Here is a 14,456-nt window from a genome sequence, read left to right as displayed (position 1 = left end):
TCCCTTATAATGTCTTACTTAGTGCTGCAGCCTCGTGTATCTTGTAAAATATTTTTTTCAGTTTCGAAACCTTTAGTTTCTCTGTCCACTGAGCTAGTTCATGAAAGCTCGTCCATCAGAGTGTTGACAGTAGATAATTGCAACAGCTGGTGCGCACATATTGCAGGAAGATGCGACATTGCCGTGTATATATATATATATATATATATATATATATATATATATATATATATATATATATATATATATATATATATATATAACGTATGTCTGAGACACGAGTAATTCTATGACCACTGATGAGTTTTTCATTTTGATTTTGTCCTTTGGTTTTCTTTTCTTTTCTTTTCATCACTACACTTGGCTACACTAACTATGATTTAAAATATGAAGTTTGCAGAACGGTGTGCCATTACTCTCGTTGTTATTTATCTTACCTTAACTTTTCGGCTGTTAATTAGTTATATGGGCAAAACCCCACAGCTGATGCCGCGTAACTACGGGCTGTTAGGCATTTCCAGAAATTCTTCTCTGTTAGACAATTACCGTAAGGACGGTGCCATGCCCCAAAAGGAAACTGAGCGTCGAACCGCTACGCAATTAAGGAGAACATTTATCGGTAGAAAAATCGCAAAAACATGGAAAGAGTACCAGTATGATCCGAGTAAGATAACAGGAAACCCTCTGATTGACGATTATGGTGAAACTGATCTCAGCGAAAATGGAAAACTTGGACGTGGTATGACTTTTTCGGGTGAAGATAATGAGAAAGTGAAGAAAATAATAGACAAATATCAGATAAATGTAAATGCAAGTGATTTAATACCACTAAACAGGATGGTGCCTGATTCAAGATTCCCGAAGTAAGTTTATTTCTCCCTAGTTCATTTTTCTCCTCTTCTTTTCTAAACATATCATACAAGGCTTTTGGTGCTTTTTATTTGTTCTTTAAGCTTTCTTTTATGATGTAGGAGGTTACGTTTCTTGAGGTGGTTTTAGTTATTTATAGGGAGACTTTAACACAAGTACTGTGGTATTCAAATATGATTCCATACAACTATCAGGTTTGATTTTTGACCGGCTAATATATTTGTAGGATGACATAATTCCAGAGTGTACTTTATATTCGGAAAATAGGAAACGGAAATATCTGTTGCGAATATACTCAAAATTATCTGCTATTTATATCAATATCACCATTTCTAGTTGATATTCTTCATCCGAAGCCATGCTTTATTGCAACCTGCGCTTCATGCGGGAAACATACATAAACCTGTGCAACCAATCGGTGCCAGCCGGATTACAATTTTCTTCCATACACGTAGAGGGTGTAGGGTGCATAATAGATATGATATGGGAAAAATGATCTTTCGAAATTGAAAGTTATTCATTTTTTCATTCAGTTTTACCAAGTTTACAATTTTGTACGTTAAATTTTTCATTTACTGTTGACTGATATGGTATTTAGTTTTACGTAAAATAAACCCAAGCTTCGGTCACAGTATTGGGGTGGGTGGGTGAGTACAGTAAAGTAATTTGTTTACTACTTTCCCCCTCTCCCACACACATTATTAAAGAAACCTAATTTTGGAAATTCCTTATCTACGAAATCGCTTCCAATTTGTCAAACGACCTCGTAGTGTTTTAGCACTTATACACGATAATAACTTAAAATCAAAAGTGGCTTCTTTGGTGTCTTGCCCTTACAAAAGGTGGCACTAATTAAAAAATACTAGTGGATTCACGGTGTTCTCAGTAGTAAAGGACGTCACAGGGTACCCGAACGGAATCCTATTTTAAAAAGTTTTGTGGAGTATGGACCCAAACGGGGAATGTAATGCTGAAAATTCTACCCCAAAAATGGTTTGATATTAAGCGGTACATGTGTTTCAAGATAGTAGATTATATGCCAAAAAGTACACAGGTTTAACATTCTGTATCTATTCGGTATGGGATAACATTCTGTATCTATTCGGTATGGGACCCAATAGCCTTTGATGGAAAATAAAAGTACGCCGTAGATTTAAAACGTCTTTCTTGCCTATAACGGGAAATGTAATGATTAAACAAAACTTAATATTTAACACGCAGTTAGGACTGACCGGTACATTATCATCTATGGATCATACAAACGGAAAGCTGTAAAAGAAATGTTATAAATACTAGAATTTAAATCCTTATGGCTATCCTAAAGTTATGATTCCTGCTAAACATAGCTACGTATGTTAATGGCAGCAAGTTGCATTTAAAAATTACTTTGTGATAAGTCAGGAAAAGTTTCATTCATCCATGCTTTGTTTGTTTTATTGTTTATTTTTCTTGTTTTGTTTATGTTTCGCTTCAAATAGTACGAGTTCATCAACATTTGCACTGACTGACCTCAGTTTACGTTACACTGGGCGTTCTACGTTTGACAAGATGAGTGGAATTATGGGGAAAAAATTTCAATATTTTGAGCTATATGAATCCCGATTAGAGTTTAAGACTTTAGTAAATTTGTACCAACACACTGACAGTAAGTTCAGCTATTAGGAAACGGTCCGTGGCAAGTCATACAGAACTAGATACTCATTTTCCCCAATCCTAGACTTTTAGAACACAGACAGAAGTTGGGGTTGGGTTGAGAGAGAGAGAGAGAGAGAGAGAGAGCACACTCCTTATTATTTTTTTTTTTTTTTACTAGACTACTATATCCACCACCTGTATATGCACTCACACATTCACAAACATACCCATTGCTACAAATTATGTATAAAACCAAACTAAAACCCATGCTTATCCTAGTACTGGATTTTGTCTTTGTGGTCCAAGATTTTAACCGATTGTTGCTTGATAAACATATTGACAGATTGTTTTGTATCAAAATCAGCCAAGTCAGCCAGATTTGGTGTTTCAGTTTTTCAAACATTTTTTACTTTTAGTATGCACTGGCCGGCGTAGACGTGCATAATATTACAAATTAGTTTCTAATTTATAGGTGTTAATTTAGTTTCTTAGATTTTAGTTCCATCTTGTTCATTTTTTATTGCAGACAATTTTAAAATGTGTGTAAATACCTTTTTCTTTTTTCCCATTCACTGGCATGCGTTTTGTTACCCACTCCCCAAAATGGAGTCTTAAATGAGCCAGATCTTGGTTTTCCATACCACTTTTTGTTGAAAGTTTCGCCAGATATAGATTTTGTACACTGACCGAATTTACTCCAAGTCTGTTCATTTCCCTTGTTTCAAATTTTGACTATATGATGAGGGAATAGTTGTAAACTTAACACATTGTTGAACTTAAGGTAGCATTTAACATGCAGATTTTAGGGTTTTAAAGAGTTTTTAAACGGTAGATCCGACCACAGTTCATTGCGTGACGCATGAAACTTTGAAGTGTGTGTGTGTGTGTGTGAATAACTTTGTCTGTTGGCCTTTTAAAAATGCACAACTAATGCATCTGAAGCTTAAATAAAGTGCTGGTACTTACTGTGAAAAGATATTTGACCGTTTGATCTCTATCGTGGTGCATAGCAACGGCAACTATCACCAGCCCTTTAGCAGTTTGAACATGAAAACGTGTAAGGCAGTTAAATATTATATTCTGAAGTCCATCATGTTTTCAAAACCCAAAGTGGCCCTCTTCAAAGCCCACTTATATATCTTGGTAAAGATATAAATCGAAAACGATTGTCAAATTTTCGAATGCCTCTTTGTACATTTCTGACGACAGGACGTGAAGTGTTCTGACGACAGGACGTGAAGTGAAGAACACACACACACACGCGTACTTAAAAGACTATTCAAAACAGGTTTAGTTGCCTTGGAAAAGTGATACTATTCAAATGATTTCCAAACGAAACCAAAACCAAATCCCTCCATTATGGAATTGTATGTAATGGTATGCGTGAATCTGTTTGAATTTCCATATTTATCACAACAAAGGAAGGAATAAACAAGAAAAAGCAAACTAATAAATAAAAGTAAAAAGACACCCGCGTTTGTTTAGTATATAATAACGGATAAGATTCACGATGAAATTTCAAACTATATCACAAAATTCCAGTTTTCGTTCATGATTATGTCCCAAAGAAAATAATGCGATAGTACTTTGCGTGTCACTTGAAACTATGCAAAGTCTCTGTAAGTGCGTTTTTACATCTCCCAAGGTACACTGCGAATCCTCTCATCCAAAGTATCCAATCGAATCGAATTCTGGACCCAATGAAGGAAGGTAACGACGGTAACAAAATATCTGGATTACTCAAGGAAGCCTTTGTCTTTATACTAAGATTCGTGAAGCTTCACACCATAGCTAAAACATTACCATTGGTCTCCTTGTCCCAGGTAAACAAATCCTGCCCTGGTTGAAGCTATGGGACTGAGTCTTGGTCCTTCTTTGGGACTGGGTCCTTCCAGATACTTAGTCAGTTTCCAGTTGAACGTCTGGAATCGACATTCAAAATCTTCATAACAAGGCAAAGCTATAGGCAATGTATAACATGTTGTTTTGTTTTTTTCTTGGTGGGTAATTCTAGATGCGCTAGTGGTATCGATAGTGGGTTGTGAGTGTATGGATGAGACCTTTAGATAGGCTTAAGAACCGTACAATGGATTCATTGCACTATTTTCATGTTGAGTTCATCATTCTTGGTGAGCTTATGAACGCACAATGATCTTTATTTATTTTGTTGAAACCTCTCTATGCTGGAAAGCGACACCAGTGTGAGAACGTGTTGTGATTGGGACGGCGTACTCAGCTTTTGCAGACGATCTGTGTGAACGTTTTCGAAAGCTTCAGCAACAATTTGATGATGTAACAATCATACAATTTTGTGATGATCCGCCATTTTCCCTGGAACTTTTTGATCTTTATCTGACTTAAATTTACATGTTGTATTTGATAACCTGCGAATTGTCCTGCATCCAATTTCTTGGACGATTACACAGTATCAGAAACAAACAAACTCAGCGTAGGAGTTGATGTACATTTATATCAAGGTATGTTGATCCAGCGAAGGATAGGTGTGCTTACACAATCTATATCTACAAATATAGGTATGTAATATCATACATGTAAGGTATGTTTCTTGACAAACCTGTATGCTACTGCAACAGTAAGTCATTTTCTTCACTAAATGTACCACGGGATGAATGGGGAGTAATGGATTCACTTAGAATAACTGACCTTGTATTTATTTAAATATAGTTTTATAATTTTCTCCCTGTTTATCACTAAATTGTATGCTATTTCTTACGACTATATGGTCTTAAACTAATTAATAGAAAATAGCGAAAATCATCTAGTTTCGTTTAATTCAACACACAATTTATTTGCACAGAATAAAAAAGTGAAAATTTAAAAAGAACTTACAGTGTTTTGAATAAATCCCAATAGTCCTAAACTTCTATCACAAGTCGAAAAGTTAGAAGTTCTAATTTATTTTCAGCAGTATTCCAAACAAATTCCGATATTGAATGTGTTGATATGTCTGTAGTATCGAATATGCTAATGTGTCAGTGGACTGGATGTGATGATGTACTACCAGTCTTTTGATATCACAATAATATAATTAAAAATGTTCTGGTCTGAACTCATTGTAAATCCAAATTAATATTCCAGTCCAGTGGTCTAAGGTTGACATTGCCCGGGGTGGGAGTGGGAGACAAGCGCCCCAATCCTCCAAAATGCCCCATACGGCCTGCGTCTCTTACTGCCTCTGTCAACTAAAATCCAGCTCCTGGCCTTCGCGAGTGGCTTAGATTTGAAGCCTGGCAGACCATGTTTTCTACTAACAGGAGAAGGGGTGAAGGCGGCCCACTGGCGCCTTAAAACCAGTTGCTTCGGGTAGATGGGACTCGTAAACCTTGGATGGTAGCTCATCTAGGAGAAGGAAAACTCCGATTCCAAACCTCTGCTGCCTTGTGGCTATACCCACTCATGGGAAAGGCTAAGGGAGTAAACCCCGACAGAAAATCCGGAGATGGAGTCCCTAAGGCGGTATGACACTGACTTCAACGTCATTCCGGCAACTCCTGCGACGCCGTTGGTGCCAAGCTGTATCGGCATTCGTCGTTCCCTTGGGCACACCAGCTGCGTGGAGAGGGGGGATCTGCTGCATGGGCAACAGCTGATTCTCCATACCACCCTGCCCAGGCTTCATAGCTCCACTGGAGAGGACACTCCAGCGTCGTCGTACGGCGTCGGCACAACACGAGAAGTAGCAGTTTACCGGTTCTAAGTCAAAGCTCAATTGGCGTAGAGCTTGGCGCCAGGGGTTACTTCTGACGGTGGGAGAGATCATCAGGTCTCACTGGACAGCTACCGCCCGCCTCAAGCTGGGCAGCCCCCAGTCAGTAAGGTGCTGCCCGCCATGGCCTGCCTGCTTCACTGGGTGCGTGGAGCTTAGAGAACCATCTCGACAAGTGGGCCACAAAACTCTGCACCAGGAAAGACTAAAAGAAGAAATAAAAAGACTCCAACTCTTCGTTTTGCAACCTGGAACATCAGGACCATGTGTCCTGGATTGACCACTGACCTACAGCAGATCGACGATGCACGGAAGACTGCCGTCATTGATAGAGAACTCTCCCGACTGAACATCGACATTGCCTGCCTCCAGGAGACCCGACTGGCTGACAGCAGCACCGTCAGGGAAGCCAATTACACATTCTTTTGGCAGGGGAAGCCCTTGGATGAACCTTGGCAGCATGGTGTAGGCTTTGCCGTCAAGAACACGCTAATCGCCTTCATTGAACCTCCATCATCAGGTACTGAGAGAATCCTTGCCCTCCGGCTGTCAACATCCTTAGGCCCGGTCAACATCTTCAGTGTGTACGCTCCAACCCTCTACTCCACCTACGAGGAGAAAGACAAGTTTTATGAGGCTCTGGATCAGGCAATATCCAGTATCCCCAACAATGAAAGCCTTTACTTACTAGGAGACTTCAATGCTAGAGTGGGAGCTGACCATGAGGCCTGGTCCACCTGTCTCGGCTTTTACGGAAGGGGCAAGATCAACGAGAATGGTCAGCGACTGCTGAAGATGTGCTGCTCCCACAGCCTATGTGTGACAAACACTTTCTTCAAATGCAAGGAGATCCACCAGGTGTCGTGGAGACACCCACGTTCACGCCACTGGCACCAGTTTGACCTCGTCATCACCAGGCGTGCAGAACTGGCCAGTGTCCTTCTTACCCGCAGCTACCACAGTGCCGATTGGGACACGGACCATTCCCTCGTGGCCAGCAAGGTACGAATACTACCCAAGAAGCTGCACCACGCCAAGAAGAAGGGTCACCCACGTATCAACACCTGCTGTGCAAGCAACCCAGAGAAAACACAGCAGTTCATCAGCAAACTGAAGGAAGCCCTCACCAAAGTGACACCTGATGACACCATTGATTCCAAGTGGTCCCATATCCGTGACTCTGTGTACAATTCAGCCATCACAGCTTACGGGAAGAGGGAGCGAAAGAATGTCGACTGGTATGAGGCAAACTGGGATGAGATGGAGCCCGTGACTGAGGCAAAGAGGAAAGCCCTCCTGGCATACAAGGCTGCACCTAGCCCCAGAACACTACAAGCCCTCAGGATTGCAAGGAATAACGCCCAGAAGACCGCCCGCCGCTGTGCCAACACCTACTGGCTGAACCTTTGCAACAGTATACAGACAGCTGCTGACACCGGGGATACAAGAGGAATATATGAGGGTATCAAACAAGCGACAGGCCCCCCCAGCTACAAGACCGCCCCCCTCAAGTCCAAGACGGGCGAAGTCATCACAGACCAGGGGAAACAACTGCAGCGATGGGTTGAGCACTATCTCGAGCTATATGCAACCCAAAACAATGTCACTGGAACTGCCCTGGACGCCATTCCAGACCTGCCTGTCATGGAGGAGCTAGACACACAGCCCACCCTGGAAGAGCTCGGAAAAGCCATCGATTGCCTTGCCTGTGGGAAGGCTCCCGGAAGCGACGGCATTCCGCCTGAAGTCCTCAAGAGCGGAAAACCAGCACTGCTCCAGCCCCTACACACACTCCTCTGCCTTTGCTGGGAACAGGGATACATCCCACAGGACATGCGTGATGCCAACATCGTCACTTTGTACAAAAACAAAGGAGACCGTAGCGACTGCAACAACTATCGGGGCATCTCCCTCCTCAGCATCGTCGGAAAGGCCTTCGCCCGTGTTGCCTTGGCACGCTTGCAGATCCTAGCCTCCCGCGTCTACCCAGAATCCCAGTGTGGATTTCGAGCCGGCAGGTCAACTGTAGACATGATCTTCTCACTACGTCAGCTGCAGGAGAAGTGTCGCGAGCAGCGGATGCCCCTCTACGTTGCCTTCATAGACCTGACGAAGGCGTTTGACATGGTTAGTCGGAGTGGACTCTTCAGACTTCTGCAGAAGATCGGCTGCCCCCCACGTCTGCTTGCTGTCATTATGTCGTTCCACGAGAACATGCACAGCACAGTGTGCTTCAATGGCGCAACATCTGAAGCATTCCCAGTCGTTAGCGGAGTCAAACAAGGCTGTGTCCTTGCACCGACGCTCTTTGCCATCTTCTTCTCCATGCTTCTCCAGTACGCATTCAAGGACTGCAGCGAGGGAGTGTACATCCATACCAGGGCTGACGGCAAGCTGTTCAACATCGCCCGTCTCCGTGCTAAGACTAAAGTCACAGAGGTACTCATCCGTGAATTGCTCTTTGCTGACGATGCAGCCTTGACATCACACACGGAAGATGGACTTCAGCAGCTGGTATGCTGCCTCTCCCATGCATGTAAGGAATTTGGACTGACCATCAGTTTGAAGAAAACAAATGTCATGGCACAGGACACAGACTCCCCTCCCTCTGTCTCCATCGATGGGTACAATTTGGAAGTTGTCGAGAACTTCACATACCTCGGGTCTAACATCTCCAGCTCACTCTCCATTGATTCTGAGGTGGGCGGCAGGATTGCCAAGGCAGCAGCAGTGATGGCCAGACTTAACCAGAGGGTCTGGAACAACCCCAACCTCACAGAGAAGACCAAACTGCGTGTCTACCAAGCGTGCGTGCTCAGCTCACTTCTCTACAGCAGCGAAACATGGACCACCTATGCAAGACACGAGAGGAAACTCAACAGCTTCCACCTGAGATGTCTGCGGCGCATTCTGCACATCCAGTGGCAGGACAAAGTACCCAACACAGACGTTCTAGAACGCGCCAACATGAACAGCATGTTCTCCATACTCAGCGAGAGGCGCCTTCGCTGGCTCGGCCATGTCAAGAGAATGGACCCAGGTCGCATTCCCAAGGACCTGTTATATGGGGAGTTAGCAGAAGGTGCACGACCAACTGGACGACCACATCTGCGCTGCAAAGATGTTTGCAAGAAGGATATGAAGACAGCAAACATCAATGCCAACGACTGGGAGAGCTGTGCAAACAACCGTTCCAGCTGGCGTCTAGCTGTCAGGCAGGGAGTTCAAAACGCAGAGGAAAAGAGAAGAATAAAGCAAGCTGAAAAGAGAGCTAAAAAGAAGGATAAGCAAAAGCGTACTTTGGAGCTATGCCATCGTCTCTCGTAGACGGACGGATGCCAAGAATTCCAGTCCAAGAATATTACTGAGTAATTTCTCGCGTAAATAACATCAAATAAGAAGATAAGACCGAATAATGATCCTGGATGTAGGTCAGCATCCTTTATAAGACATTCGAGTTTCCAACGGTTTAGGAATTTCCAAGTGGAAATCTGATGCCCTAAACCTGGACTCAGATAAACATGTTTACCTCCTAATACAATTTGCTGAATACTTAGCCTATACTTTTACAGAAATATTAGCTATGCTTTATGTTGTTTGCAAAATAAATGTCACTTCTCAGGTACAACATGAGCTTGGACAAGGTCAAGTACAAAATACAGATAAACATAACGTAAATCATTAAGAAAACCCATTATATAATACAGATTAAGTAGACATAGTAATTCTTTATCTTGCAAAGAGTAGAAAGAAAATACAGGAAGAAAAAAATAAAACACCCCCAAACAAACAAACAACAACACGAAGAGCTAAAAATGAAATTGTTTAAGACACTGTATCATCGAGCTTGTTGTTTTATTTTATTTTGGCTTTTTCATATATATATATAATGCAGTTACTGACAAAGCCAGCAGTACCAAAACGAAGACACAACGCTAAAAAAATCCCCAAACTATGGATTCACTTTGGATGAGTTATTTAAAAATTTACTGCGATTGTTAAAGTTACCAAGAACACATTGACTGTACATTGACTGCTGCCATATAAAATTCAGCCTTCTTAAAAATGCATATTGCCTCTTGGTTTTTAAGCCTTTTTATTTCTGAAACATTTCTAGAATAAATAAAAAGTTGTATGTCTTCATGTTTAATTCTACAGACGAACTCTTGATGTAATTCAAAGCTGTAATAGTATAGAATTTCGCTATGATACCAAATGAAACAATTTCACTTTTGACCAAATGTGTGTAGATGATTATATTACTTGTGAGACTTAAATATTAAGGTCATTTTAATTGCATGCAAGTTAGTCATAGCTCCTCTTCTTCCACGTGAAACCTGACTGTAAGTGGACTCCTGATTGATAGAGTCATTTGTAAATAGTTTCAGTTCAGAACAATCAATTCCTTAATACGACTAATATGCCAGTAAGATTTTATTAGCTGCAATTAAGATGTGTTAATTCAGTAGTTGGACAAATGACCAATATTTCTGAAATAATTCTCAAAATGCCTACAAGTCTACTTGCACAAACATAATACAGCAGAAAGTTTGCCTTATTTCTTTACGAGACGGTGATATACACATAAATGGAAACGCCAGAATTTTGTACTATCCCAAATCTGGGATGGTGATACCAAAATTAATAAACGAGTAATTTGTAAATTTAGATTTTTAATTTTCTCCTATCCCTCTACGAGATTATGATACCAAAAAATACACCAGAACTTCCAAAATGTACGTCACGTTATAAGATCTAAGAAAACGCATGGAACCAAAATTATAGACTGGTGGAGCTGATGGAACATATGGTATCCTAGCCTGAGGGTCTAATTAATTTTTTTTACAAATGTTAATTTTGGAAGTCGGAAAAGTAAGTAAAAGCATCATTATACTCAAGTAATGGAATAAACATATCGTTATTCCCGTATAGAAAGTTAATATCGCAGATTTTATCGGAAAATGATGCTATGATTAAGACATAGAGTTTGCAGTTGCATTCAGGCTAGTTATTCACCTTAGTTCAGAAGACCAATATAGCGAAAATAATTAGCGGCTCTCATCTCTGGAACTCAGGATTCAGACACACGAATGCTAATGCATGCTCATTTTTCGTGACGAAATCCCAGTCACATACTTTTTGCAGCATAAATATTTAATTTTGCAGAAATCAGGAACACGCTGTTCTCATCGTATCGCAACTTGAGGCAAAAACAGCCTTCTTTAAAAGAAACTAGCTACATTTTCTTAATGGTCACAGGAGTCTAGGATTGGCCACAACACAATATTTTTTCTTACAAAATAGTTCGAATCCTTGAAGAAGTCTTGCTACTGTTTTCGTTAGGTTTCCATTGAACATATTCCTACAGAGGGTTTGGGACAAGGTTGATTCATATCAGATATATGTGAACTTCATATCATCTGTAAAAGTTTTAGTGTCTCCAGTAAGAGACAAATATAAATGATGTCAATGGAATTCAACATAAAACATCTTTCAAAATTATAATCTTCCCTATAGTCAGTCTATGGCTAGATGATTCCGAACAAATGAATAAAATGCTATCTGTCAGTATCTATATGTACAAATTAAATTAAAGTGGAACTGATAAACTAAATTGTTGTGAGATGTTAAATTTGGCTGCACACACGTCGGGTGGTGCATAGGAGCAAAAGCAAAAGTTAACATTCGACGTAGGAACCTTGAAGTAAACAGTGTTGTCATGTGTTTATTTGGTCTTAAGTCTGCATCCTCTTCTGGATTTTGTAAATGTTGGATATTCAAACGTTTCTCTTGACCTCAGTCATACATAATTAATGTATTGATTATTGAAATGGGCCAAAAAAAGTAAAGCCTATTTTGGTTTCAAAACGCTGCTTCTTTTGGTCAATTCGACCGAGACACAGGCAACGTCTACAATATTTCCTTTTCTTCTTCCCATTGTCATTATATTCATGGAATTTATTTCAGTCAAGGGCAAGCGGCAAATGGATATCTAAAAATTAAACACTTATTATTGGCATCTGCTATGTATATTTAATTTGTATTATTTGTTGGCTTTCCTTAATGTTATAATCAATTGTATTTTGTACTTGACCTTGTCCAAAATCCAATTCACCGTGTACCTGACTGACGACACTGATTTTGTAAACAACATAATGCGAAGCTGTTATTTCGCTACGAGTATAGATTTAATATTAGGATCATTATCAATGGAGGTAAACATGTGTATCTTAATATCAGTCTAGGACATTAAAATTACCCATGGAGCAACCTGGTTTTCCTGGTGTTTCCCATGTTCTTTATTATGATTTTAGTAATAGACCTTATCTTGTTAACAACTAAGAATTTTCCACAAATGAACTTTTGACCCTCATCCTGGTTCTATTTTTGTGCCCAAGCATTTTATATAATGTTCTTTGCTTGAGAAATTACTCATTCATGCCGTAACATCTTGAAGCAGAATTATTCTTATTGTTGTGTTTAGATTAAATTATTCTCTGGAAATGCACAGTTCTCATAATAATTATTCATACATTTTGAATTATAGACAAGAATATTTTGGATTATATTATTGTGATGCATCAAAAGACTGTTAGTACATCATCACAACTTAGGCCATTGGCACATTAGTATATTCGAGACTACAAGCATATAAGCACATTCAATGTTGGAACTTATTTAGAATACCACTAGAATTCAGTTGGAATTTTAAACATTTGGACTTGTGATGAATCATTTACTACTATATTGGATTTAATCCACAATAATGTAAGGACGTTTTAAACGTTCACTTTTTGTATTATGGAGAAATATAGTATTTGTTGCATTTTAATTTTTACATAACTTGTTGGTTTGCGCTTTTTTTCATTACTTAGGTTAAGACTCAATGGAGGCGTAATACATCTGAGAAAAACAAAGAGTAGGTGGGATATGGCTTGATCCTTTTCAAAACATATAAGATGTGATGTTTTGGATGTTTTTAGGCTTTTGGGGCACTTTTCCAAATTTCGAGATTTATTATCTTAATTGGAGAATAGAAAGTCACATAACAGAAGAAAATCCCAAAACAAATGGCTTGTGTTTATTTTGTCAGATTTTTTTCTTAATACGTATTGTTTAAAATGTTAAGTTCCTAACATTTGCGCAAAAATATTTGCATGCACACCTGATTGTTTATTACAGTTTTCAATGTCATTGCAATTATTTGCTACGACAAACGTAAACTTTCTAACACATCATATACATTCACTTCAAGTCACGTTTCCTTTCACTACAAAGAGGAAATTACTATAGTCTTTGACAAAGTAAACTATTATACTGGTAATAGATGGTTCATACATAAGGGAAAGGCAGCTAGAAATCGCTGGCAATAATTTATTCTAAGTTTACCTTGAGGGCGTTTGCATTTGACGCCAAAAAATACGAAATAAATTATCATCTGCGGTTCTCCATATATATGTGTCGAGCAATGAATGATGCAAGGTACTTTCAGATCATGTTATGCAAATTACAAGCGAAAGGTAAACTGTCAAAGGTTTAAATCAGTGCTGAAACGCTGCAGAGTTATTACATAAAATGGGATAGAAGACCCCCCCCCACTTAGTGGTTATTTCTTATACTACAAGTAACATAGGAAGCACAATTAATAGTACACGAACCTTTATTGAATTAGAAACGTTGTAAGATACAACAGAGATGATTTAAATTATCTCTAAATAGCTCGGCCCAAAGTAGCAACTAAACAGCCAATACGTGACGTACTGAATGTAGAAACTCGAGTCCAAGTAACACTGAATCACGCTAGCTGAGATTCTATAATCAGTTGTAGAATTTTTTAGCACAGATATGTGAAGTATACACTACTTAATCATATTTTTTGTGATGGGGGTGGGGTGGGGTGTGTCTTTCTTACAGACATCTGTTTCTAGCAACTACGTAAATTGGTTGATCTGTACTGGCTTTATGAAATACGTTTCTACTCTTTTCGTTGTTAAATTAACAAACATTACTTGTAATCACATCTGCTTCGTCCTGTATGAGTAATTTCAAATGTTTTGCTTAAAGATTATGTCATAGTTTTAACCTTGCATCAAGGAAATTTTACAAATGCATATTTTACATGCGGAATGCTTATAATACTACAATGGCTCTTTCTCAACTTGTTTATCTTCATATGACAATTTCGTCTGGCAAATAATGGCTGATGACGGAGACGGGAATGATT

The 14,456-nt window shown here is 39.5% G+C and overlaps 1 protein-coding gene across 1 annotated transcript in view; it reads left to right on the top strand.

Annotated features, from left to right (window-relative positions):
- The first annotated feature begins 561 nt into the window (after positions 1 to 561).
- Positions 562 to 14,456, top strand: part of LOC149774584 (polypeptide N-acetylgalactosaminyltransferase 1-like) — a 105,369-nt gene continuing 91,474 nt past the window's right edge. The window contains exon 1 of the mRNA XM_089945026.1: positions 562 to 863. Coding sequence (XP_089801152.1) covers positions 562 to 863 — 302 coding nt within the window. The remainder of the gene's footprint in view (positions 864 to 14,456) is intronic.

This window comes from Sinohyriopsis cumingii, unplaced genomic scaffold (assembly GCF_028554795.1).
Source record: "Sinohyriopsis cumingii isolate HCF-2022 unplaced genomic scaffold, ASM2855479v2 utg000198l, whole genome shotgun sequence".
Classification (NCBI taxonomy): Eukaryota; Metazoa; Mollusca; class Bivalvia; order Unionida; family Unionidae; genus Sinohyriopsis; species Sinohyriopsis cumingii.
Note: the sequence above shows the minus strand (reverse complement) of the source record. Positions and strands in the feature narration are given on the sequence as shown.